At 50.3% G+C, this 27367-nt stretch overlaps 1 protein-coding gene across 3 annotated transcripts in view; it reads right to left on the bottom strand.

Annotated features, from left to right (window-relative positions):
* Positions 1-27367, bottom strand: part of ACTN1 (actinin alpha 1) — a 99727-nt gene that overhangs the window by 22416 nt on the left and 49944 nt on the right. For all 3 annotated transcript variants that reach the window (XM_072761813.1, XM_072761812.1, XM_072761811.1), the window contains exons 2-8: positions 24781-24895; positions 20359-20478; positions 12623-12709; positions 10410-10497; positions 9761-9839; positions 7473-7554; positions 5845-5930 (exon numbers count right to left, since the gene is read on the bottom strand). In XM_072761813.1, the coding sequence (XP_072617914.1) occupies positions 5845-5930; positions 7473-7554; positions 9761-9839; positions 10410-10497; positions 12623-12709; positions 20359-20478; positions 24781-24895 (657 nt within the window). The remainder of the gene's footprint in view (positions 1-5844; positions 5931-7472; positions 7555-9760; positions 9840-10409; positions 10498-12622; positions 12710-20358; positions 20479-24780; positions 24896-27367) is intronic.

The following is a 27367-nucleotide window of genomic DNA, read 5'->3' on the forward strand; positions in this document are numbered from 1 at the left end:
CCACGATGGGATGGGTCCTTTGAGTCCCAGTCTCAAGAAACGGAGGCAAGGAATCTAATCCTTAGACCCTTACCCATCTGCCTTCCAGCCTAACTGCCCTGGAGATGCCATGGCCACTTCTCACATGGAGCTCCTGATTGATCATCCTTCCTCCTAAGAGCCAACAGGTAACCACAGGGAATCCCAAAAGGTGACAAGGAGGGACATTCCTTCCTTGTGGGGCTCTGGAAAGAGCAAAGTCATAGGAAACAGGCCAACTGCCCCACGAGGAGGGCTGGGAGTAGCAATCCACCTGAAGTCACCAGGGCCACTTCCTCTGAGGCTGGGGCAAGGGACACAGGGGGCCAGTGGTCTCTGTGCGGACACAGATAAGCTATCCCCAGCATGCTGACCCAAGTGGGTAAGAATCAGAGATGGCCCACATCCTAGGCAAGAAGCAGCTCCCACTGTGATGTCTGATGGATAAAGCCCTCCTTGGCCTTGTTATCCTCCTGATTCATCTTGAAATCCTGGGCTCAGTGGCCTTAAGCTTTGACTTGTGTGTCAATGTCAAACTGGTAAACTAAATGAGGCCTGTGTTCATTTTAAGAATTTTAAGAGATCTGTCCTGTGAGCCACAGGAGCCTCCCCCATCCCTCAGAGCCTGTTAGCTGTTTCAGGGTCAACAGAGGCTCCTTCTGGATGAAGTCTGGGCAGGGGGGATGGGGAGTCCCAAGTGGGCCACCTGGGAATTTTTCAGAGACCTGCCTCTTTCCCAAGCCAGCAACTCAGCCTGCCTACACCCAGGTGGCTTCACCCAGAGAGACTGAGAAAACCCATCATTACAACCAGGAAATCTGCCTTTGGAAAGAAAGCATAGGCATTACGGAGCAAGAGTACTTTCTTTCAAAAAGGCAAAGGCCTGTCTGCAAACTCCATCAGGGTTGCCTCTGCCCTCAAGGGACAGCCCAGCTCCCACAGTTACCTTTAGGAAAGAAACAGGCTCCTGGAATCCAGATTTTATTTTATGGGGAAGACAGGTAGAAACTTCAAGACCTTGATCTATTTCTTTCGCTCACTGCTTAACTCCGCTAGGCTGGCAGCCACCCTGCTGCAGAAGCCTACTACGTGACACTTGCTTCCACATTGGTCCTTTTACAAAGAATGGTTCAGCCATCCAGCACCCCCAGCCCAGGAGGTCACAGAGACCACGAAGGAAAGTAAGGTCTATAGGACATAATTACTGGGGTGGAAGGCAAGTGAGACTCTTGAGCGTGGGATTGAAGCCTACCCTAATTGTCCTACTCGTTTTCTAGAAATGGTTTCTCCTTTGGCTACAAGAACTCCATCATGATGGGGGATTTAGGAGAGAGGTACCCAGCACCACCATGTCATAAAGAGACTGCTCAAGGGAGAGACTGGTTCTAGGGGAGGAAAGACTTGATCTCTTAGAGAAACAGAAATTGAAACAACCCTAGAAAACAACCCTAGAAAAGTCCTGGCCTTAGGCTGTTCTGGCAAGAGGAGATGGGGTGCTTTGGACCCCAAGAAGCAAAACCAGACTGCCCAAGACCTTTCTGATGCTGACAGGATTTGCATGAAATCAGGGACATGAGTGCAAATAACTGGAACAGGCTGAGAAAATATTCCATAACACTGGGCAAAAGGATTACTTCTAAATGCCAAAGGAAGACTTCTAGACATTTGTGTGTACCTTCCCTTGGTTTATTTTTTCATGACTTACATTCAACTGTATTATTATGCAGCTTAACACAGAACAATCTGGTTTTATGTTAGAGTTGTTTGTTAAGTTATGGACTATTATTCCTAGAATACTAATAACTTAGCTATCCCAAGCCAAACTGCTGTTCTAAGAAGCAACATCAAATTCACTGGTACAGGTAGTTAATTAGGGTGATGTCTACCATCCAAAGTGCATCCAAGTGACGCACAATGGCTCTGCCATCCACCACCCACAGATTCACACGAATGCCACAAAAATGTCATCTGTGACCTTTTTAGTCAAAAATCTCCCAAATTCTATCTAGAATTGCCCATTTCCTTCCTCCCACAAGCCTTTCCCAGAGTCTAAATCAACAGCCAGCCCCAGGGTCCCTGCCGGCGGGGCCCGCAGGCCAAGGGGCTCAGCATGCTCCCCAGCTGCCATCATCTCTGGCTTCCCTCGTGTGCCTCGCGCTGGGCAGCGGGAGGGCCCTGGCACCACTGTTAACTCACCCTCCCCTCACAGGCTTCACCGTCACACCTTGAAGCTGTCACACAAGCTGAGACTGCCTTCCCAACCCTTGCCACACCTTCACTAGAGGACTCCTATTCAACCCTTGGGCCCCCAAGCTCCAGGGCCTCTCATTCAAGAAAGCTGTCGTGTCGTGCAGCCCCGCAGCCCTCTGATCCACTTGTCCCCTGCTCAGCTCTGTGGCAGAGCAGGCGCTGATCAGATAGCAGCCAAGGCTGGCTTCTAGGTGGAAGGGCTCCCCCAAGTGGACTGTGCATTCCTCGAGGGCAGAATGGTGGTTCCCTCCAAGAGGAGATTTATGATGTGAAAAAGCAACTGACAGGCCAACAGGACAGGTGCAGACATCACCATCAACTCCTGAAAGCAACCAGAAACACCTACCGCAGAGCTGGTCAGGGCCAGCTCATTATTTCTCACAAGCATCCCCAACAGACCATGAACTTCAAAGCACAAATTACATAAACAAAATCCGCTGCTTTCTGATGATTCTAAATCGACACAGGGGAAGGGGAGGAGTGAAGAAAACTGAGAAAGAATCAGAACCCAAACCACCATTTCAAACAGAAGTGGGTCTTCGTCTGACCAGGAAAACCAACGACGTGCACTCGCGTGCCTCATGCCTGTTTATGGGTCCACGGACTGTGACACACGCTCGCCTGCACACGTGTACACACGTGCATGCATGCAAGACACTCTGCCATCTTTCTAGTTCCACCGTCCACGGCTTGACAAGGGAAAGACAGTGGAGAGGATACAGGGCGTTGGGCATGGGTTTCAGCATATTTCCCCCCACTGGCACCAGACACGGAGACAGTCAAGACAAGAAGAGAGTATGAGTCTGAAAGAATCCTCCTTCTTCCATAGGGGAGGGGGAGACCTCCCCTACCCCTGGCCCACTTGGCTCTAAGCAGTTGCCTGAATCCTTAGAAGTGGTTGGGGCCAGCTCCGGGAGAGGCTGCTGACCCAGGACATGAGAATGCACCGCCATTCCCCCCCACTAGTGACCTTGTCCTTCAGTGTGGACAAAAGTAGCATGAAATGATTGCAACAAGGATGAGAGGGAAAGAAGAGGGCATGGGCGGGAGCGGGGGGTGGGGGGGTGAAAGGTGGCATGAGACCCGGGAGGGAAGAAAGCAGGCTGCTACATGCACACGCACATATGCACATGTGAGCACATACTCTCGCACACACTCCCGTCCGAGCATGATCATCAGCCAGGACACAGGGAAGGCCAGTGTCAGCAGGCATGAAGCCCAGGAGAGAACCCTTGGAGGAGCAGGGGAGAAAGAGGAAGAGCTGGAAAGAGGAACCCCCCCACCCACCCACCCCAGCTGTGGCTGCAAGCAGGCAGGGCTGGGAGCCCACCCGAGAAGTAGACAGATGCTCAGCTTACACCCTGGCTGAGAGGTGGGGGGTCAGAGGAGCCAGAAGAAGGTGACAAGAGAGCTGCAGCAGAGATGCGATAGAGAAAGGAAGCCAGAAGCAGACCAGAGAAGAGGCTGGAAGGGGCTGGAGGGGGGTGGAGGGCCAGGACACCTGTGAGGCAGCCTGCACACGGGACAGCTCTCCAGTCTCAGGGGGTACAAGGTGAGGCCCGGAAAGCAGGCAGGGAGAGTTCTGGGTGCCCATCTGGCCAGGGAACAGGGCTGCTACTAGCTCACACGGTGTTTCTGTGTGATTGAGAGGCGCCTCTTCCCAAGGCACCTCTATTGGAAAACTATCATACTGCTGTGTTTGAGAATGTTTCTACTGCCATCTGCAGGAGGACCTCAGTAACAAATATTCAAATCTCCACGGTCTACAGTGGACACAGGGTACCGCTGCGGAGCGTGCGGCCTGCACCACGTCCATGGCAGGCCTGGCTGGGAAGGGCTCTGAGCCCCCGGCCCGGACACCAGGAAGACGGCAGGAAGATTTCTCCCTGCCCTTCTGCTGGGTCATTTGAGAGGATGGGCTGGCCAAAGCAGGGAGGGGAGAAGAGGAAGGAGTCCTGAACCTTTAAGGGAACAGTCAGGAAGCACAGCCAAGAGCTGTACTGCTCGGGATAAGGGCTCCTGACTCAGGCTCCAGGGAAGGAGCGGAGACCGCAGGCTTCATTCCCATCCGTGGCCGCCAGCGCGTACGGACAGAAACACGGGGGGCCGGCCAGAGGCTGGGGCTCTCCGGCACCTTCCGGTGTCCTGGCCAAGGTTCAGAGAGCACCCTGCCCTCCTCCAAGAGGCAGAGGGGCTTTTCCAGCCCCTCCTGTCACTGCAGGGCTGTGGCCCCACGGGACGTTGCCAGAGCATCCAGGGAAGACTGAAGAGGCGGGCGGAGGGTGGCGGGGAGAGCAGACGAGGCCGAGGGGGAGCTCACCTTCCGCGCACCCGAGAAGGCGTGGCAGTGACATGAAACAATAGGGCACATGGCCTTCCCCTCCGGCCTTAGCGTGCCTACACATCTGCACAGAGAAGGAGAAGAGGTTGAGAGGAGAAAGGGCAGCAGCAGCAAGAATAAACCCAAACAGCCGTGGTGGACGGAGAGGACACAGGACAGTTGCATGGGCAGCAAATGAGGGCATGGGCAGAAAGAGGAAAAATGAGATGGTGGGAGGAGTAAGGGGAGGGGAGGGAGCACAAGCTAAGACGGGGAAGGGGGAGGAAGAGCAGAGGGGAAGGCTGGGCGGAGGTTGGGGGAGCACCCCCATCATGCATTTGGAGACAGGTCACTCAGACTCCATGCAGAGGGTGAGGAATTTGCCTAGCACATCCATGTGATGTGACAAGTCCACAGCCCCAAATCATGAAGGCCCGGCCTGCGGTCTGTGGTCATGTCTACCTGCATGTTGTGTTTCCAGGGTCCTGCCTGTGAGACGGGTCTAGGATAGGGGCTTCTGCTGCCTGAGCTAAGCTTCACAACAACACATTCAAATCTTTAATGTCTGTGGTGTGATCGGTGCTCTTTAGTTGTGGTACCCTTGTGCAGTGCAGAACCTGCACAACCAGACTTTGAACTCAGGCCTCCCTCCCTGAGCAAAACTGAGCCAGGGTATTTGAAGGGGTTCACAGCTGCCCACCTCCTCCCTGCCCCCACCTCCAAGGAGGGAATATAGAAGGTACCAGGAACCCACAAAAAGCTGTGGACAGATTTGCTAAATCATGCCCATGAGTGGGAGAAAGGTGGGAACTTTGTGACACGTTTGTAAAATAGGTCAGTGAAGACAGGAGATGCCTCCCCAGGAGAAGCCCTGCGGCTCTTTAAATGCCTGTAGCTTCAACGAAGGTGAGCACAGAGGAGCTGCTGCCCACTGCGCCTTGCAGGCATCCAGAACCCCCAGGCTGACTTCACACATGCAGCTCTTCCTGCGTAAGCCAGCCCTCTGGGCCCCAGAAGGCGAGCTCTAGCCCAGTCTTCTCAGAGACTGCAGAGGAAGAGGAGAGAAGGAGCAGAGATGCAGGGTGGGAGAGGAGCCGAGCAAGAGCAGCACGCCACGTTGGCACCGGGAGCTGACTCTACCAAAGAGACAGACCATCCAGACCCTGTTGCCGGGGAGAGGCGGGTGGGGCAGGGGCACATGGTTTGGGGCCCGGCATGAGGTGTGCCACGCAAGGAAGGGGCAGGGGCCCTGGTACCTTCTGGGCTCCAGAGAAGGCATGGTAGAAGCTGGACACGTAAGTCATGATGGCTTTCTCATCCGGTCGGGCGGTTCCGACGATATCTGTCAAGAAAAATCTGGAGTTAAAAGCCAGCTGGTGAACACATGATGCACTTCCTGATGTGACGTGGAGAGTTTATAGAACCACCAAGTCCTCTTGCCCAAATGCTGAGCCTGAGTCCTACGGGCTTCTGGCATCAATCTGCATGTACAGGAACATGAGAGATAGACAGTGGAGAAAAATAGTGCCCCAGGGAAACAAACAACAGACCCTGAATATGGAACGTTCCATGAACGGCTGGCCCGGTGTCTGTAGCAAGTTCAATGGCAGGAAGAAAAAGGAACGGAAGGAGGAGGGAAGTGCTACAGATGGGAAAAGACTGAAGAAATAGAACTAAAAGCCACATGCAGACCTTATTTGGATCCTGATTAAAACAAACTAACTCACAAAAGAAATGACTGGAAAAAATCTGATTTTGAATTGGGCAGTAGATATATCAAGGGATAACAGTCAACTTGCTAAGCATGAAATTTGTTTCATGGTTGCATAAGAAAATACCCATATTTTTAAGGTATGTATTCTGAAGTATGTAGTAGTGAAATGCTGTGATGTCTGCGATTTGTTTTCAAATACTTCACCTAAGGGATCCCTGGATGGCTCAGCAGTTTAGCGCCTGCCTTTCACCCAGGGCGTGATCCCATAGTCCCGGGATCAAGTCCCACATCAGGCTTCCTGCATGGAGCTGGAGCCTGCTTCTCCCTCTGCCTGTGTCTCTGCCTCTCTCTCTGTGTGTCTCTCATGAATGAATAAATAAAATCTTCTAAAAAATAAAATAAAAATAAAATAAAATACTTCACCTAAGAAAACAAAAGGGGAAAAGAAGTGGCAAAGTCTGTAATTGTTTTATTGGCATGATGGGTATATGGAAGTTCATAGACTAGTCTTCCAGCTTTGGCATATATTTGAAAATGGTCCCAGACAGACATTGTCACAAACTATCACCTCTCCCTCCTATTCTCCCCTAAGGGCCCATTCATCTTTCTAAAAAGTACTTTGCTTTTCCATAAATGCTGGTTGTCCCTTCCCTCTCCCTTCCAAGTCAGGTGTGGATATAGACCCCAAACTCCTAACCACCCTGTGAAGTACCCTGAGAGCTCTCATGTGTATGGACATGTGAATAGACTTCTGTTTGCTTTTCTCTTGTTAATCTGTCTTTTGCCAGTCTAATTCACAGGATCCCAGCTGGAGAGCCGGAGAGGGTAGGGGAAAGGAGTTCTTCCCTCCCCTACAACAACAAGGAACTGCTGTGTTCCATCCCAGCACCCACTACCCCGATTCCAAGATGGAGACGAGAACCACCCTGAGGCGGTCAATGCAGAGCAGCCTCAAAGGCACCAGCCAGCTCCCATCGCCAGCTAGCCTCCTCTCCAAACCCCAGGGAACTGAGGAATCCCTGACAGGTGGGTGCCCCTTGCCTCGGGCTCTCCAGATGAGGTCCCAGAGCCAGGCCTCTTCCCTCCCCACCTCAGGCCGTTGAGGCCCATCCCTCTTCTCTCTGAGAGGTGAGAGAAGAGCCAGAGGCACAGAAGGAAAACACCTTTTACCTTCAGCATCCAACATCTTGGGGATGTCCAGGTACTTCTCTGCCACATCAAAGGCTGTGTTCAGATTTGTGAGTGGGTCGTCCTAGAGGAAGAAGAGGATGAAGGCATGGGGGGAGGGCCTAAGAAGTCACCGGTAACCCACAACTGGTGTCAAAGATGGGGGCACAGAGAAGACTTCCACCGTCCCCTCTCCCCTAGGGCTCGCTGGGTGGGTATTTACAATGCCAGTTTTCCTCCTCCAGGCCTCATTTGTCAGAGAAACAGGGTGAAGAACACTGGCCTACAGCCCAAGAAGGAACAGCTCAGATATACACACTGAGAAGAGTCCACAGGCCTGGGCATTGTTGGTCTTGACTTCCAGTTGCAGCTCTCCCAGCAGCTGGCAGGGGTGGGGCGGGGCTGATCAGTAACCCAGCCTCCACTTCCCCTCTGGTATTAGGAGGTGCACTGGGAAACCTCAAGCCCCTCTGCTGCTTCACGGTCCATGAAATGTGGGGGCTCCTTCAAACGGCCACAGCCTTTGGACTATTCTGGCTTCTGGCACCATCTCTAGAACACAGACTGGGGACTGAGGAGGATGCGGAGGAATGAGAGCCCATGGGCACCATGGGTGGGACAGGTAAACCAGTGCAGCTGCTATGGAACATTAACACAGGAGGGAGGGTCCTCAAGTTAAACCCAGGACTGCCGCATGACTCAGCAATCCCACCTCTGGGTATATATCCCAAAGAATGGAAAGCAGGGACTGCAGGAGATAGCTGGACGCCCCTATTCACAGCAGCATTATTCACAAGAGCCGCGGGGTGCAAACAGCACAACTGCCCAGTGACAGATGAGCAGACTAACCAGGGTGGTGTCCACACAGTGGACCATTATCCTGCCTTCAAAAGGAAGAACATTCTGACACATGCTACCACCTGGGTCAACCTGGAAAACAAGCTCAGTGAAACAAGCCAGACACAAATACTGTACAATTCACTTATATATGATGCGTCTAGATGACTCAGAAAGTAGAATGGTGGCTGCTGGGGGCTCGCAGTGTGGGGAGTGGGGCATGATGGTTTTGTGAGTTTTGAGGCCCTGTGGTACAGGATGAAGAGCCGAGGAGACAACCTATGGGAATGCACCCCTGCCACCACCCTGGACACCTCAGCATGGCTTGGGTTTTTACATCATATATGTTTTGTGTTTTCATGTATGCTACCTTTTATGTTACGTGTGCTTTACAACGATTAAAAGAATTTCTTCTAACGTGGGGAAAAAACCACCATGTAGGGATGGGAACTCCTTGCTGGGCCTCCCGCACTATTTCCTGGCTCTCTAGAATAACCTAAAGCAACCTGGTTTTGTCAGCCCAGGACTCAGTTTCCTCATTTGCTAAGATGAGAATCACAAGGTTACAAAGAAATAAATAACATTCATCCAGGATGCTTTCAGGAAGAAACTACTCAAAATAGAGAAGGTGGAGTCCTTCTGGGAAAGTTTCTGACAGCTTCCAGAATGATTTAAAAAAAAAAAAAAAAAAAAGACAATGCCAAGCAGTGAAAGTCACTTCCGTCCAGGACCTCAAGTAGCCCTCAGGCCCCGGGCTACACCCACAGGCCATGCTCAATTTCCACGGACAGCCAGGCTCCCTTGCCCACGTAAGGCCACAGAGGGAAGGAAGAGCTTCCCAGCCAGAGCCCCACAGCTCTCTCCTGTGTCCAAATGCCAGCTAGCTCTGGCAACCCGTGCTTTCTGGAAAGCATTCACAATTCAGTGAGACCAGGTCTGTGCTAGGATTTGGGCTGGATTTTGCTGATGCAACTAAATTAAGGAGAGGAGAGACAAACGCAGTGAAACAGGGAAAAAAGATAAGACACACAGGGTGGGCAGCTGGCCGAGTAGCAAAGGCGCCTAGGCTCTCACCCCCCAGATGACTAAGACCCCTGCAGTCCGTGGAATGGGGGACGGGACTGAACAGCCACAGGCAGCAGGGCCCCACTTTATAGGGGGTGGCAAATGGCTATGGATTCACTGGCTGCCACCACATTGACGCAGGGATGCCCACAGTCACTGAAGTGCATCAGGCAAACAGTATGAAGGTATGGGATGCCGCCTCTGAAAGAAAAGTAATTACCACTTCTAGGGTTTCCTGCCTCGGCTCTGTTTGATTTGGCCACACAGCTCTCACGTAAGTCAGGGGCTTCTCAACCTCATTTTCTTCCTTGCCAGGCAGCTGAGCTAGAGTGCAGGGACCCTCCCACCCACTAAGACAGTGGCCTGGGAAGTCAGACGAGCACATGTACCTTCCGCAGCTTCCCGTAGTCAATCAGCTCAGGCCGGTGTCGATGGATCAAGGCACAGAAACCGAGGCCGTCCTTCCAGCTGTCCGAGGGAGAGAGAAGGTGGGAGGCAAGCTGGTGAGTGGGGCTGGACAGAACTCTGAAAGAGGGGAAAGCCCTAAAAGAGAATTGGGAGGGGGGGGTCCTCCTTTTTTCCACAGAGTGCTTTGGAGCAGGAATGAGGGGAAGACAGGATGAGAAGAAACATTTCTTCCTGCCACAATCCAGGCAGTGGGGTCAGGATCCTGTGGGGCCTGAGAAGCTGAGACACCTACCACATCCAACTTACTCTCCACCAAGGTCTCTGTCTGTGCACCCCCTGCTCTATTCCAGTGCCCCAGGCTGGAACTTCCTGGACAGTCCCCTTGGGAAGCTCCCCAGTAGCTCCAGCATCAAGCAAAAGCATACACAGCAGCACAACCATATCAAAGGCACTGCTGGGAGAGAAGGAGTGTTGTGGGGGCAGGGGCTGTGGACCTCCCCTAGAAAGCAACTTCTTCCCCAAGGACCTCTGCTCTGTTCTAGAGCTGAGACTAACCCAGCCAAGGGGGCCGAGGGGTCTTAGGGGAACAGCATAGGTTCTACAAGAGCCCCTCAGCCCCCAGCCACTCACCTTATGTGGAAATTCTGGATGTTGACATTTTTGTAAGGGGCTGTCTTTCTTTGACACCACAAGAGCAGCCCTTCCTTCGCAGAAGTCTCTGTGAGGAGGGGGATGACGGGCGGAGAGGTCAGTGGGCTGGCTCAGCACAGAAAGGGGGTGTTGGCTCACAGGAAGCCCCACCAGGACCACGGGGTCCCTGCTTGTTCACATGAGGGGTCCCTACAAAGACCCCTAGAGACCCCTAGATTCCAACCCTGGGGCTACAGGGCCACTAAGAGTTTCCTCAACAAGGTTTGAGAAGTTATTTGAAAAACAAAAAAGTAAGACAGGCAGCTTTTACGAGCTAGCCACATTACATTTAAATATTGAGGTAATGGCCTTTCAAACTTTCAGAATACCTCCCCCATCATTCCCCTTTATTCAAAGACATGTAGCGCTACAAAATAAATCAGCAACCTATGTGAGGTCTATGTTTGATTGGCCTATAAAATCTAAAGACCTGGAATCTCCACGCAGGGGTCTACAGGCTGTGCAGAGTACACACAGCCATGTGGGGCAAAAGCATTAGGATCATCTAAAAAAATAAAGTTCCTTTATATTTAATGCATGGATTGATACCATTGCTGTATGTGTGAAGCAGACCCGTGTCTGTAAAATAAAGCAAGGAGGTATCCGAGGGGACCCCAGGAGCTCCCAGCCCAGAAGGGTTGCAAACCACACTGCCCCCATGGGCTCGCATCTGTGAACTGCAGATATGGTACCCAGCAAAGAGGGTTCCTGGGTGATCTCATTTACTCTCAGTTTACAAAATGGACTTTTAAATGACATTAAATGACTTCTGCAAAGATAATGTTTTCAGCGCAAGCAAAACAAAAAAAATCAGCAAAGCTAATGCTTCTACTCAGCTCAAGCTCATCAGCTATATTACAAGATTAAAACAATGACAACAGCCCCAAAGAATCAAATTGATCTCATCAAGAAGGCAATTTGAAAGTGGATTTATATTCACCATTACTAACTAGCACCATATATGAAGTGGACACCTTTTTAGCCACTTCCACCCTAAATACCATATATCTATAATCCAAACTTCAGATGGCTGTATCATCATGTGTCAAACCAAAATTTCCATAAGAAAGTGATTTATCCTACATTCTTCCCATCAAAAAAATTACTTTGAATAAAAATCTTTTTAAGATTCACAGGACAGGGATCCCTGGGTGGCGCAGTGGTTTGGCGCCTGCCTTTGGCCTAGGGCGCAATCCTGGAGACCCGGGATCAAGTCCCACATCGGGCTCCTGGTGCATGGAGCCTGCTTCTCCTTCTGCCTATGTCTCTGCCTCTCTCTCTCTCTCTCTCTCTGTGACTATCATAAATAAAAATTAAAAATTAAAAATTAAAAAAAAAAAAAGATTCACAGGACATGACCATGAACAAAAATATATTTTTTAGGTTACATATTTATTTTTTTGGTCTCTGCACTGGGTGTGGGGCTTGAACTCACAACCTCAAGATCAGGAGTCACACGTTCCACCAACTGAGCCAGCCAGGTGCCCCATGAATACAAAATATTTTAAAATATTATCTCCATCTCACCTTTTTAAAATTTGTTTTGGTGTGTATATTTCATAATATGAATATCAATATACTAATATAACTTATTACAAAATAAATACACACATATCAGATAGAAAGCTCAAAAACTGCTGGAGTGTGGAACCAAAAGTTTATTTATTTTCTTTTCTTTTTTCTTTTCTTTTTTTTGGAACCAAAAGTTTAAAAAGATCCCAGCCCCAGACTACCATGGCCTCTCAAAGATCTGTGAAGTGGCCACCAGAGGGCACTATGGGAGCAAAGTGGAGACCCTGGAGTAGACTCGGAATCCTGAGACACTCTCTCCTGGTTACTAAGCTATTTCCCTACCCTTTTGGATTGAACAACCTAAAACCCAATATTTCCCACAGCACGTTAGTGTCCCAAAGTGAGGAGGATTCTCTGGGGCCAACATACCAGTGGGAACCAGCACCTAAGCAGTTCTGATTTCTTTACAGATGAGGGAGGCAGATGCCAGCGATGGGCCAGAAGCCCAGGATGTGGCCCATAATTAGGCCCCTGTTGCCTGGGGTCAGGGAATTCTCCAGGCTGAGCTCAGGGAGGAGGATGGTGAGGGCAGGGGAGAGGAGGGAGCTTGGGAGACTAAAGGCACAGAGCAGAAGACCCACCTTCCACAGAGATGTCCTGGATGGCAAAGCGGAGGATGATGGTCCAGATCATGCCCAGAGTCATTTTCACATTCCCATCCACGATTTCTAGAGAAATGGCATCAGGACATGTTAGGATGGCTTTTAGCAGGGACAGAGTTAAAATTTCCGGAGTGCCCACATCACTGAGAGTACAGAGACAGAAATCAAAGACCACACAGCTACACCTCTAAGGAAAAGTAAGAATGTTTTTAAAAGTACTATTAGGCATCACAGGTGCCAGGAAAGAAGTCTATTTGGGGGTGATCCGGGACACAGGGTAGGAGAGACCAATTTCTCTGGGTACATTAAGGAAGGCAAGAGAGAAGGGGGTGTCCTCAACAGCCTGATAGAGAAGAGGGAGAGGTTTCTAAATCACAAATGTTCTGGCAACTTTGTGAGTTGGGGAAGTCTGGGTAATCACAGCTCTCAAATTAGCCATCCACACGCAAAAAGCCAGTGTAGGGAACAGAAAGCAATCAATCCAACAAAGCTTTGTAAACTGACATCTTGAAGGATTTACTAACTCACAAATCAACCCCATGGCATTACTTGGGTATCAAAATACATATTTAAAAAAAAGCAAACAACAGCTTCCAGATCACAGTTAAGAGATAACCCACTAAATTCAGTCTAAGCAACACTTCAGATTTTTTTTAAAATGCTATAAATTCTATGAAGTAATTCTTTTTTTTTTTTTTTCTTTCTTTCTTTCTGTATCAAGCCCAGAAGCAGGGAATACGAACATAAGTACCTGTCCTTAAGGAGCCCAAGACATGGAGTCCTTTATGATCCTGGGGGCTAAGCCCATGACAATCAAATGCAGACTCCTTGCCATCACCTGCTTCCAAACTAGGAGACAGTAACTCAGCCCCATGGCAAGGTACTCTCAGCTAACAGTCTGGCATCCAAAGAATATCATATTTTTTCCAACCTGAAAAACTAACTATCGGAAAAAAAAAACAAAAAGAACCATGAGAAGGGGTGACTTCCAGGAACTCCCGATATCCTGAGCCCATATTCACTAGGGTCTGCTTCCAACAAGTGTCTTAAGCAAAAGTAGATTCTACTAAAGAAACTACATTCTAAGATCTCATCCCCTTTCTCAAAAGGGAGGGCAACACCGCATGCTGCTATATATCCAACAAGGTACAGAGCACTGCCACTGCTTCCCGGTGAGGCAGGTGACTCTGCTGAGCCTGTGCTAGGGTGCTGAGGTGGACAGGTGACCACGTTGGACAGGAGACAGGATGTAACTCTTTCTGCTAACAAGGGCCTTTCAGAGCCCGTCCCAGAGCCCCAGACACCAGCAGGGCACAGATCTGAGTGGGAGGAACTGGATAAGACACAGAGAACAGAGGAGGGTACAACCGTCTTCTTGAAGATGTACAACAGCCAGGTAGCACATTGCAGAACATGCTGGGAGGACACAGAGGCAGGTAGTAGTTAAGAATCAGTTCATAAAGATTTTATTTGAGAGAGAGGAATAAGCAAGGGGAGTGGCAGAGGGAGAGGGAGAAGCAGACTCCATGCTGAGCAAGGAGCCCAATCCCAGGACCTGGGATCATGACCTGAGCCAAAGGCTGACTCACAACCCACTAAGCTACCCAGGTGCCCCATGATTTGGTTTTTTAAAAATGCCCTTTCATTTGTAACTTCCAATGGTTTTGTATCTATAACATTTAAACAGTTTATATAAATTCATAAGGAAAAAAGCCTAAATTCCTAATAGGCAAAGGACCTGAATAAATACTTCACAAAACACAAAATATAACCAATTTATAAGTATGCTCAATCTCCCTTGTAATTAAAGAAGATATTTCCCCAGCTATTAAATTAGCAAAGTTAAAAACACTTTAATGTGTGTTGATGGTAACAAGCTACGACACTGTGGCTAGAAGTGTAAATTGGTTTCAAAAAAAACAAAAAACAAAAAACGGGCAGCCCAGGTGGCTCAGTGGTTTAGCGCCACCTTCAGCCCAGGGCGTGATCCTGGAGACCTGGGATCGAGTCCCACATCAGGCTCCCTGCATGGAGCCTGCTTCTCCCTCTGCCTATGCCTGTTCCCCTCTCTCTCTCTCTCTCTCTCTCTGTGTGTGTGTGTGTGTGTGTGTGTGTCATGAATAAATAAAATCTTTAAAAAACAAAAAACCACTCTCTGGGGGTGCCTGAGTGGTACAGTCGCTTAAGTAGCAGACTCTTGGTTTCAGCTCAGGTCGTGACCATAGGGTCATGAAATAAAATCCCATGTGGGCTCCATGCTCAGTGCAGAGTCTGCTCTGGATTCTCTCTCCCTTCCCTCTGCCCCTCTCACTCATGCACGCTCACAGGCTCGCTTGCTCTCTAATAAATAAATCTTATTAAAAACAAAAAACAACAATACACTTTCTGGGAAATAATTTAGCAACAGGATCAAGCATCTTGAAGTTGTTTGACTTTCTGACAGTGAAATCTACCTCTACGAATCTATGCCTAGCCAATAATCTGACATGCAGGGTACGGCTGCCATATAAAAGAGCCTGTCATGGCCCCAAGCTGGAAACCGCGAATATACCAAGTACCAGTGTGACGGAGTAAATCCCCTGCCCCCATCACTCCTCTGCTCAGAACCCCCATGGCTTCCCATCTTACTCAGAGTCAAAGCCAATGGCCAGTGAGGCTCTGATAGTGGAGGGGGCCCCACCTCCTCCAGTTACACGGCCTCCCCGTAGCTCTCTCTTCCCTGGGTATCCACTGTCCCTCACCTCCCTCCATCTGCTCTTCATCTGCTCCTGGAAACCTCCCACTTTACTCCCTGCTTGACTCTTCTCCATCTGACACGTGTGTGTGTGTGTGTGTGTGCGTGTGTGTGTGTGTGTGTGCGCGCGCGTGTGCATGCGTGTGTATTTTCTCTCTCCCCACTTCCAGAACATAAGCTCCATGAGGGGAACAATTTTTTTGTTTTACATCACTGCTTAGAGCCCAGCATAGCTCCCGGCACAAAGAAAACCTTCCATCAACATCTGTTGAATAAATGAATGAACGAATGAATACCGGAGGGCACTACACATGTGTAGGCAGAGGTTACCCAGGCCTGTGGCTGGGAGAACAGGGCTGCACTCAGGCTCCTCCAGGGAAGGACTCGGGTCTGGAACAGAGCACAGCTGTGCTCAACAATTAACACAGCCACTAAAAATGACATTCACACGTTTTTAATGACTTGGAGAAATCTTTATGATATGAAGAGTAGAAAATGCAAGACTTAAATTTCATGGACATTTTCAATACAGGAGGCATCTTTTTAAGGTCTAGAAGAGGCATTAAAAAAATGGGGCCACTGGACCTTTCCAAGAGTGTGACTGCAGCCCCGGCCCCCGCCTGTGCCCCCATCCTGTGGTCCCCTCTTCTGCCCTACTTTCGAAGGCCAAATACCTGGGCCTCCTGCTGGCCTTGGGCTCACAGCCCTCCCCAGCACTAAGGGAGACAGTGGCTTCTTTTTTGGGTCTTGCATACTTATTCCTCTCTCCCTTCCCCAAAAACCGCCAGGATTTTTGCTCACTGAATTCTCACTCATACCAGATCCTGCAAGAAACAGGAGAGCCAAGTACAGGCAAAAGGAGTGGGGTGTATTGACACCCATGCCGTACCCTAGCCTCGGGGCCCACTGGCTCCGTGTCCCACACCCAGAGCGTAGCCTCCCAAGCGACCCCCAGGACAAATCCTTTTCCCAGGCATCTATGTCTGGAGCAGGGACACGCCACCTCCCAGCAGCTTATGTCAGGGGGCTGCCAGGTATGCTGAGTCTAAAAGGAAGGTCCCACGGCCACAGCTGGGCCATGTGAAAGAAACATGAGGATAGACTACAATGTCTGATGTGGGTGCGGGAAGAAGGTGGTGGGGGTCAGGGGGCATGTTTCTGCCATTCCTGGTCTATAGCCAGCCAAGAAGCTGTTGGCATCCTGTATTTACCCCCTGCCCCCACTCCAGGGGTGCAGTCACCTGCACATGATTCAGAGAATGAAGACATTCCCCCTCAACAGAAACCAGACCCCCCGGGTTAACCAGCTTGCAGACCAATGCTCTAGCTACTGCACCACCATCCCTCCGCCCTGAGGACAGGGGATAAATCTTCAAGACCACACCCAGGCTCTTGGCACCCAGAGCCATCAGACTTTCCCCACCCAAAGATTTTAGGATAAAAAAATCCTTCCTGGGGATCCCTGGGTGGCGCAGCGGTTTGGCGCCTGCCTTTGGCCCAGGGCGCGATCCTGGAGACCTGGGATCGAATCCCACATCAGGCTCCCGGTGCATGGAGCCTGCTTCTCCCTCTGCCTGTGTCTCTGCCTCTCTCTCTCTCTCTGTGACTATCATAAATAAATAAAAAATTTAAAAAAAAAAATCCTTCCTGGTCCTCTCACCTAGTTAGTTAAATCCCAACCTCTCACCTAGGTCAAGTCTCAATTCCACTAAGTCTAGACATTCTAAATCAAGTGCAGTACAGGAAAGCCCAAGGATCTACTCTAATCCCTCCTGGATGTACAGAGGTCCCTTGCCCTCAGCCTCCACCTGAACACCTTCAGGAACAGGGGCCATATACCCCTCCAGGGCACCCATTCCATTCCATGCCCATAGGTCCTTCCCGTTATCCAGAATCAGCCTGCCCACGGGGTCTCCCGGGCCTGGCGCTGCCCCCTTAGGGGCTCATGAGAGTCTAGTCCTGCACCGTGTGATAATCCCCCTGTGATAATCCCACCGTGAGGTCTTGCCCACGCTGGGCCTACTTCCCTCAGCCCAGAATGTTCTTCAGGGTAACCAGCAGCATCTCTCCACCCCCCAACCCCTACGAGAGCTCATTCCAAGTGATCTGCTCCACTGCCTTTTATTTTATAGTCTAGAGCAGTAAACTTCATTTCATTAAAATAAACAAAACCCATTTGTGGCCTCATCCAGTTTCCTGGCACAGCAGAGCAGTCACCCCAGCATGATCTTAGCACTCAGTATGAAACAGGAGAGGTGATTTCAAAGCGGAAGACTCAGCCTAACGCACAGACTCCCTAGGGCAGTGAGAAGAGAAGGATTATCTCATTTTGAAGGAGCCTTTCCAAATCTTTAGAGAAGCGAGGCCTGTGTGAAAAAGAAAAAAATTAGAAAGCCGTGGCCAGCTAAGCTGACTTTCCAGAAGGTCGAGGCGCTGCATGGAGTTTATGCCCAGACCTGTCTTTGCTCCTCACCCTCTGCTGGAGCAAGCGTAGCCAAGCTGACCCGCCACTCTGTGGCTGAGGAAAAAGCAGACAGGAAAGTCTTGTCCTCAGCCCCCACGCACTGCATCTGGAGTGATGGGAAAAGGTTCAGACCCCAGCTCCAGAGCCCAGACTCCCAGGTTCAGCCTGGCTCTGCCACGTGGAAGCAGTCTGGCCCAGAGCCCGTGCTCAACCACACCACGTGCTTCCAGCCTAGCGACTATTCTAAACCTCGGCTGCAAAAAAATAAAAAAAAATAAAAATAAATAAATAAATAAATAAATAAATAAACCTCGGCTGCCTTGATTATAAAATGTAGCTGGTGATGGTCACCCTACAGGCCTGCTCACAGGTAGATGGGGACAGCATCCTGTCTAGCCAGACAAAGAGCTGGAACCAAGTGCTGTTCTCTCCCACCTTCCCCTTTGGACTTCAGTTTTGTTTTTGTTTTTAATTTGTGAGGTAGCTATTTAATTTTTCTTTCTAAAAATCTGGATTTCTGGCTTCTTTTGAAAAACTGGAAGATCTAGCAATGCTGGACCTGTATTCCCAACAGATGATTAGATCTGCATGGCAGGTGCCCCGCTAAGGACGTGCTACCCCCAGTTCTCCACAATCCCCACCCATCCCTACCACCACCCCTGCCCCCCCATACATCCTTTACTTCCCTGCGCCTGTGGGCATGTGAGCTTGCACCAGACCAGCTGAGCGCCACCTTCTTTGGTTTCCCAGCCCTGCTTAGTTGAAACTTTTTCAGCCAAGTCTTTAATCTTCCCTAACAGAGCAAACTACTCTTTTCTTCTTATTAAGAAGCAGAGAATATGTCCCCACTCACAAAACAAGTACCCTGCTATGTGTGAGTCCTTTGAACATTTTCTGAGCACCTGCTGTGTGTGTCACACTGTTAGGAGCTGGTGCCACACAGACGTGGAAGGCATCAGCTTCAGCTGAAGGTGTGCTGGGACACATGGGGCATCACCCATGACTGCTTAAGTGTTAGCTTGTGTCCCCAGTAAGGTAGGGGTTGGCAAATTTTTTCTGCAAAAGTGTGATAGGAAATATTTTCAGCTTTGCAGGCCATTCGGTCACTGTCTCAACTATCCTGCCAATAGCAGCAGGAAAGCAGATAATTTTTATGAAAACCCATGCCAGCTGAATTTGACACCATGGCCTATCGTTTGCCAATACTGTGCTAAAATTTGTGTTTGATGTAGCAACATAAAATCCCTCAATTCCTAGAAAGAAAGGGGGGCAAGGGACGGCTTTAAACTCATCAACTAGAAAACAGATCTGCTCCTATGATTTACTGGAGCAAGTCCTCCACCGTCTTCAAGAGGCCACTTTTCAGGGGCATTTCTTTGGTATCATACAGATCTGAGTTCTGGCTTTGCCACTTACCAACACTGGGATCTTAAGTAAGTTATTTCATCTTGTTAGGCACGCGTTTCCTTCTCATCAAATGAGGATAATAATTAGAGCCACCAGAGAGTCTGTGAGAGGGTTCCAGGAGATCGCTGGTACAAAGGGCTTTGGCACAGTACCTGCCACAGCCTGTGTGCTCAGGGATCGCAGCCGTGCACATACCTCCAATGATGAACGAACGGATAGAAACTTGTACTTTCTCTAGATTTCTGACACCACACAGCAGGTGCCCAGTGAGTCTCGTCTGAATCCGTGGGGTGCAGTCCTGACACGGCCTGGCCACGACATTCCGTTCTAATCACCTCCACCCTCCCCAAATCCTTCAGTGCCATCACACTGCACACAAGACTGCCTCTTTTAAATAAGAATAAACTAACAACGATTTATATTGAGCTTTAAAAAAAAAATTTCAAATGAAGGAAAAGAGAGTCAAGAAGCTAATCTGCAGAGAAATGCTATGAACATTGTTCCTGAAGGCTTCTGGACATTGGTCTTCCCGGGGCTCTGTGGGGCCTCAGGGCAGCCTTCATCCTCCACCCAGCCCGTGTCTGACACTCTCCAGGCAACAGAATTCCCTGCCTCGGGCAGCAAAGCAGACAGGCCTGTGGGTGAGGGAGGTGGCATGCCACACTCACAGGATCTCATGGCACCAGGATTTGGTTGGAGGAGGTGGGCATCGAGGTGAGGACCGGAGAGCCAGCCCTTGCTTTTCCAGGGAAGAAGTTGTGAAATAGTCAGGAAGGGCCTCTGAGTGGGAGGGCAGCCAGGCTGAGGCAGCAGAGAGTGATGGTCAAGGCAGAAGGAACTGCATATGCAAAGGCACCCAACCCCTTCTAATCCATACTGCTTGGCCTGGGGAGATGTGTGGGCACTTTAGATGTGGGGGATGCTGAGCCTAGATGGGAATCGTAGTTGTTACATGAAGAATCCATAGGTCGACCAGATGGAGGTGCTGGCAGCCCCACTTCCAAATGCACCCGGGGGGTGTGGGAACCCAGGAGTCAGGGCAGAAAAGGCCAAGAGAACAGGGAGCAGGATGTGAGGTGTGGTGGAGCAGCCAGAGAAGGCCTCACTCACCTTCAGCTCCAATGGACACGAGCTTGACACCCTTGCTGGCTATGAAATCCAGGGCCTTGTTGACGTTGGAGATCTTGTGCACTCTCATTTTGCCTCTCTCCGGCTTGGCCAAGCGCTCCCCTGAATACAGACCAAGAGGGGGGGTGCGGTCAGATGCTGTTTCCCAGGAGTGGGGCTGCTCTCATGATACCCTCACCCAGGTGCAGCTGAGTGCCCCTCCCACCACCACCACCAGCAGGGACCAACAGGGAGAGTGGACCCTGCCTTTCCTGCCACTTCTCAAACCTACCACTTGCCTCCACCCAACAGATCTGTAATTCAGCCCCACATGTCAGGGACTTGGCTGGGCGCTAGGAATACAGGGGTGAGCAAAACAGTTCCCTGCCTCCATGCGCTTACGGACCAGGAGGAGACAGACCTTCAACAGAGAGACACACAAAAGTACGCACATGAACAAACACCAAGAAAGATAAATGCTTAAAAAGAGGATGCAGAGGAGGGCAGGTGGGGGATGAAGGAGTTGTGGAACAGTCAGGAAGGGCCTCTGAGTGGGAGGGCAGCCAGGCTGAGGCAGCAGGGAGTGATGGTCAAGGCAGAAGGAACTGCACACGCAAAGGCACCCAACCCCTTCTAATCCATACTGTTTGGCCTGGGGAGATGTGTGGGCACTTTAGAATATTCTGAAAAAGTTCCCTAGTGTTTACGTGGAGCTGCCCACAGTGTTCCTCTCTTACTCGAGAACCGCTGCCTCTCGTGGGCATCCTTGGCTCAGCTCTAAGACAACTCTCCACCAGCAGCCCACCCCCTCCTCCAACTCAGGTTCCAGGACCAGAAGCTGCAGGCAAAGAGCCAGTTCTCCAAACACCCCAGCAAGGGTGAGCACTTCCAACTTACAACAGAGGCCCTCAGGGACCCCTTTTAAACTAAAACTAAGGGGCAGGCTCCCTGCTCAGCAGGGAGTCTGCTTCTCCCTCTGCCCCTCCCCCTGGTCCTTCTCTCTCTCAAATAAATAAAACCTTTTAAAAAATAAATAAATAAATAAACTAAAACTAAAAATGGGTTACACGTGTGCCCATAGCCGGGGAAGGGGCACATAGCTTTAGAGTCTCTAAAAGGCCAGAGACCCCAAAATGCTAAGAACTATCATCCTGGAGTCCGAGACTCAGGACCCTTGCACCTGCCACAGTCTCCAGCCCCACCTAACCACATGTCCCCTCCCCGCCACACCCAGCACATTAGTAGCCTGGCTGAGAGCAGGGCAGCCACAATGTGGAAGCAGCACTTCTCCAGGGGGCCTCCCAGCCCCCCAACTTCTAGAGAACAGACTTCCTGCCGCAGATATGATTAGGCCTGGCAGCTCCAGGGAAGCACAGCTGGGGTTTTATGATTAAATTAAGACTTTCCATTAGTGGTTCTCCCAAGGCTGTGGTCATTGCTTGGCCTCCCCAACAAGGTACTCTACCAAGCTCCTGGGCAGATGAAATGCCACAGGGACTCCCTCTCATAGGATGGATAAGGTGACACCCCATCCCGCTTCCCCACCTTGCAGCCTGAAGGCTCTTCTGCTGAAGCCCCAGCCCTTAGTCCTGCCAAGCACGGGCTCCCTAGCCAGCCCCCAACTGTAGACACTGGCCAGCACAGGACTTCATTGGGACAGGGGAGGCAGCAAGGCCAGCAGTTCTCAAACTTCAGATACCCAGCCCCCTCTCCCTGCCTCCTAAGTTTTTGATTTAGGAAGTTTGGGGTGAATGTGCAGGTGGACACCGCGGGTTCTGGTGTCAGTAGTCCAGGGACACCACTTATAGGACCTTGAGGGGCAGCCATCCCTTCCTTCTGTCATTCTACCCACCTCAAAGATGTTCGAGGACAAAATGGCAACATCTTAGTAACTCAATGTCCCCGACTCCAGGGGAAGAGACAAGCCCCCTTCACAGACGTGCACAGGTCCCCCTTGGGCACAGGCCCACCTGTTCAGTGGTGGTTATGCAGAAAAGCCCACTTCAGGGCATCTGGTCACTCTGATATTTGTTGAGCATCACATACATGTCAAGTAAAATCCTGAGCATTTGGGACACAGAGATGAGACCATCCCGTCCCCCCAAGCAGCTCAGGGTGAGATGGGGAAAAGAACAAATGGGCCAAAAATGATCATGCTGTGGGAAAACTGACATGACCAAAGAATTAATGGGATGTTACAGGAGCCCAGAGTTGAGCAGCCACTCTTATGGGGAAAGCTTTCCTGGACAGAAACCCTGAGCTGAGTTTTAAAGAATGAAAAAGAATACTAGGTTTGTTTAAACTAAGAAATGTTGGAAGAGGAGGCAGTGAAGGACATTCTAAAAGGAAAGGCAGTTAGAGGAAAACAGTATGGCAGTAGCTAAAAAATATTAAACACAGAATTACTATATGATCCAGCAATTCCACTTCTGTGTTTATACCCAAAAGACTTGAAAGCGGGGGCTCAAACAGGTAGATGTACACCCGTGTTCACAGCAGCACTTTTCACAATAACCACAAGATAGAAGTAGCACAAACGTCCACAAGAAGATGAATGGATAAACAGAATGCGGTATGCACCTGCAACGAATATTAGCCTTAAAAAGGAAGGAGAGCCTGCACATGGATGACCCTGCAAGACGTCACGATGAAATAAGTCACAAAAGGACATATACTGGATGAGTCCGCTCATACGAGGTGCTGAGAACAGTCAAACAGACTAAGAGAAGGGTGACTGCCAGGGGCTCAAGGGAGAAGGGAATGGGCAGTCGCTGTTGCCAGGGCACGGAGTCTCCGTGCGGGATGACAGAGAGGTCTGCAGATGGTTGGCGGTGGCTGCACAGCAATGTGAATGTACTTAGTACTTAGTGAAATCGAAAATGTTCAAAATGCTAAGTTTCATGTTCAGTAGATCTCTACCACGCACACACAACCCCCCAGCCCTACCCCCACCCCACAACACACAGATTTCACTGCAAGAGGATATTTCAAAGTGTTGGGGAACAAGTCAATTGGAGCTTCTGCAGAAGTGCAGAGAGCGTGTCCTTGGTAAGGACTGCCTGTCTCTTGGGGTGGCAGAAGGCCTGAGGTCTGATACCTTTTTGGGAAGTCAGTTGAACACAAAACAGGTGCCAGCTCACAAAGGATCCTGCAAGCTATACTAAGGAATGTGGGCTGCAGGCTTTGAGCCCTGGGGAGGCTCTGAAGGGTTCTAAGCAGGGAACAGCGAGACCATATTTGGGCCGTCAGATGGCCCCTCTGGCTGCGGTGTGGGTGATGGGACTGTGGCGGTGTAGAAGGAGCTGGGAGGGGGTCAAAGGCCTCTGCGGATCATTGGGATAGAGCTGATACAGGCCCACACTGACACCATGCAGCAGAGGTTAAAAGGTAACAGAAGAAGGAAATAGAATGAACATAACCTGAATGCCAAGTTGGCAAGCAAAGCAGAGGAAGAGCTGTCTCTAATTCCTACATTAGGTTCGGGAAAAGAAGATTAAGATAATAGGAGGAGGGATGCCTGGGTGGCTCAGCGGTTGAGCATCTTCCTTCATCTCAAGGCCTGATCCCAGGTCCGAGGATAGAGTCCCGCAACAGGCTCTCTGTGAGGAGCCTGCTTCTCCCTCTGCCTGTGTCTCTACCTCTCTCTGTATCTCTCATGAATAAACAAATACGATCTTGGAAAAAAAAAAAAAAAAGATTATAGGAGGAAAGAGATCTGTCAGGGCCAGGGGTAGTCTTGGGCATGCTGGGGAGCAGGGGGTGCTGTGGGACATCTGGGTCTATATGGGGCCTGAGGGAAAAGGCTGGACTGCGAGGAGGTCTGGGACTCACTGGCATCAAGGCAGAAGGTAAAGTGAAGAGAGTAGCTAAGATCACCCAGTGTATAAACCAAGATGAGAATGTTCGAACTATCCAACCTCTAAAGAATGGTGGAGGAAAGGTATTCATAAGAAAGAGGAGCACTGCATTCAAGAGGAGCTGTCCCTCCAGATTTCTGGACATCCAGATTCTACACTGGGAGCCAGATAAGGAAGCGGGATCCTCTAGATAAAGGGAGAGAGGGACTAGTAAAGCCACAGTTTAGAGATGGTCAGTCATGGTTACATGACGACCATGCAGTCCTAGCACTCTGGAGGGGAAGGGAGCTCTGAGACTACCCTTCAAACTGCCTCTGTGTGCAAATGAGAGTGCTGAGGCAAAAAGGCAGTGACTTGTCCAAGGACGTGTGGATGGCTGGCAGCAGAGCTGGGACCAAACCCAGCCTCCTAGTCTGAATTCACACATGTCGCCCACAACTTCTTTCAAGAGACCCAAAGCTCACCATGACCAAAGGCAGAGCAGAAGCAGAGATGTCAGGGCAGCATTCCCAAAGTGGCCGAACCCAGCAGGCAGCACCTCGTCCTCGGCCAGGGTGGCCCACCTCACCTGAGATGACCTCCAGCAGCAGCATGAGCTTCAGTCCATCCCGGAAGTCCTCCTCGATGTTCTCGATCTGCGTGCCCGCCTTGCGGAGGTGGGAGTTGCACCATGCCGTGAACGTCTGGGCAAAGGAAAGAAGAGCAAGCAGTCAGGCTCCCCATGAGTCACATGGTCTCTGAGCCCTCACAGGGGCCCCAGTGGGTCTCCAGGACCTACCTGCCTCATGCCCTCTCCAATTGCTGTGTGTAAGGCGTGGGTGGGCACGCGTGGGATGGACAACGCAATACCCTCTAGTGACTCCCCTCACAGTTCGAAGGGCCAGCAATTTACCTCTTCAATAAGGCTTCGTTTCCATCATCACAGTTACAAAAACCCCAGAGGTAACAGATTAAGCCTTTATTAATTAATCAGGGCAAATTCATTAATTAAATCTTGGTCCATTTGGCAGCTGGCTAAGGGAAAGAATTAGTTAAGTCCTGCTGGACTCAAGAGTTCAGAGGCCCAGAATCAGGACAAGGAGAGAAAGGCGAGGACCCCAATGCTCACTATGTGGGTCTGGCATCAGGGTGCAAAGCACCTCAAGCTGCAAAGGTATGAGGAAAAATTCCAGAAAGGGCATCTAAGGAGACTAAATGAAAGACCATCTCTATTGTGACTTTCTAGTCTGCAGGATAGGGGGGAGAGGGTGGGGATAGGGGGCAGCAATGGCTGAAATGGCTTCTGGATAAACCAAGCAGTCCCATGCCAACAGCACCACCTTGTGGCTCACACAAGGAACAGGGCGACTCAAAAAACAGAAACAAAAGCCTGTGCTTTCCCAGGCTTTTCCCAGGCCCGCCCAAAATGTGGGCAGGGGTTGCTCCCCTGCTGTCAGGTTCCATTGGAAACAGAAAGAAGGGCTCTCTAGCTTCAGAACCAAACTACTTCTTGGCAACTCCAGGCATCTATGCACCAAATGTCACTCTCAACTACACAGGGGCTCAAGAGCTCGTGTCCGGCTCTCCTCCCACCCGCCCCGCAAAGTTGCAATGGTGAGCAGTGAGTTACTCAAGCAGTAGCAGCCACCCCAGAACTCCCCCTTCTTCTAAGAAAGGTCATCAGACACATGACCCCCTTCCCCCACCACTTCCTCTTGCCCTGGGGAACAAAGGGAAGTGGCAAAGAACAGGCAGGAGGGAGGAACACCATACCATTAGGGGTAAAGAAATGGCTGCCTAGGTTTATAAGCAAGAGTTGAAGAGCCTGTGGGCAAGAAGAGATGGTATCAGTCCATCAGGTGGGGAGGAGGAGGCAGCATTAGGATACCCCCAAGTCTGGGCCTCATCTTTAAATCATGCTTCACGGGCAGCCTGGGTGGCTCAGCGGTTTAGCACCGCCTTCAGCCCAGGGTGTGATCCTGCATGGAGCCTGCTTCTCCCTCTGCCTGTGTCTCTGCCTCTCTCTCTGTCTCTGTGTCTGTCATGAATAAATAAATAAAATCTTTTAAAAATCAATCAATCAATCAATCATGCTTCACTAGGAATTCACCAACATAGGTGACTTCTCTCTCCCGACAAACACTGTTCCAACTCTGTGGATCAGTCTGCTCCCGTGACAGCAAAGAGGCATGTGTATGCTATACAAAAGCTTCGGGAAGACTGGCATACAGACTGAGGGTGGGCAGGGGATATACACTCATCCTCAACCTGGAATGTCCTCCATGTCATGCTTGGCTAGCTCACTCTCATCTTCCAAGATCAGGCTAAGATATCACCTCCTCCTGGAAGCCTTCCTAAAAGCCAGCCATGACAACATCTGGGTTGGGGGCACAGAACCCAAAGCACTCTGTGCCCACTCCATCATTGCCCATATCCCACCATTGCATGGTGCTTGCTGACCACTTGTCAGAATGGGAGCTCCTGAGGGTGTGAACTCAGTGCTCTTCCTAGAGTCCCAGAGCACAGAGTCAGGCACACAGCAGTGAACAAAAAAGTAAAACCCCTGTCCTATGCAGCAGACATTCTAGTGGATGGAAAAATTGGGTAACTGGGTGAAGGAGCCAGTGAGGAATTCATGCAAAGTCAGGGGTGAGGGGGTCCTGGAAGCCCCAACTGCACCTGTGGATGATGCCGGATGGTTATCGGGGCAACGGGTTGATGGACCAAATAGCACCCTCGGGGACCCTCCAGAAGTGTAAGCTCAGAGGAAGAATACTTACTGGGTGACCTTCCTCTAGTGTTGGCACTGTAACCTGGCAGGAGACCAGAGGTTACTTAGCCTCTCTTTTCATTTTGTTAAGACTTTTTTTATTGCGAAAAATATTAGAGGGGCGCCTAGGTGTCTCAGGTGGTTAAGTGTCTGCCTTCAGCTCAGGGTTCTGGGACTGAACCCCACGTCAGGCTCCCAGCTCAATGGGGAGTCTGCTTCTCCCCATTGCTCATGCTCTCTGTCTCACCATTTCTCTAATAAAATCTTTAAAAAATATATTAAGAGAATTTATCTTGAAGAGAATTTATTTTGTGGTTCCATATTCTCTCCCAGCTGGGACCTACCCCGGTGTCAACATGCTGTATATATCTGGCAGGAGGGTGGCTTTTCTCATTTACCACCATCT

The sequence above is a fragment of the Vulpes vulpes genome, chromosome 6 (assembly GCF_048418805.1).
Source record: "Vulpes vulpes isolate BD-2025 chromosome 6, VulVul3, whole genome shotgun sequence".
Lineage (NCBI taxonomy): Eukaryota > Metazoa > Chordata > Mammalia > Carnivora > Canidae > Vulpes > Vulpes vulpes.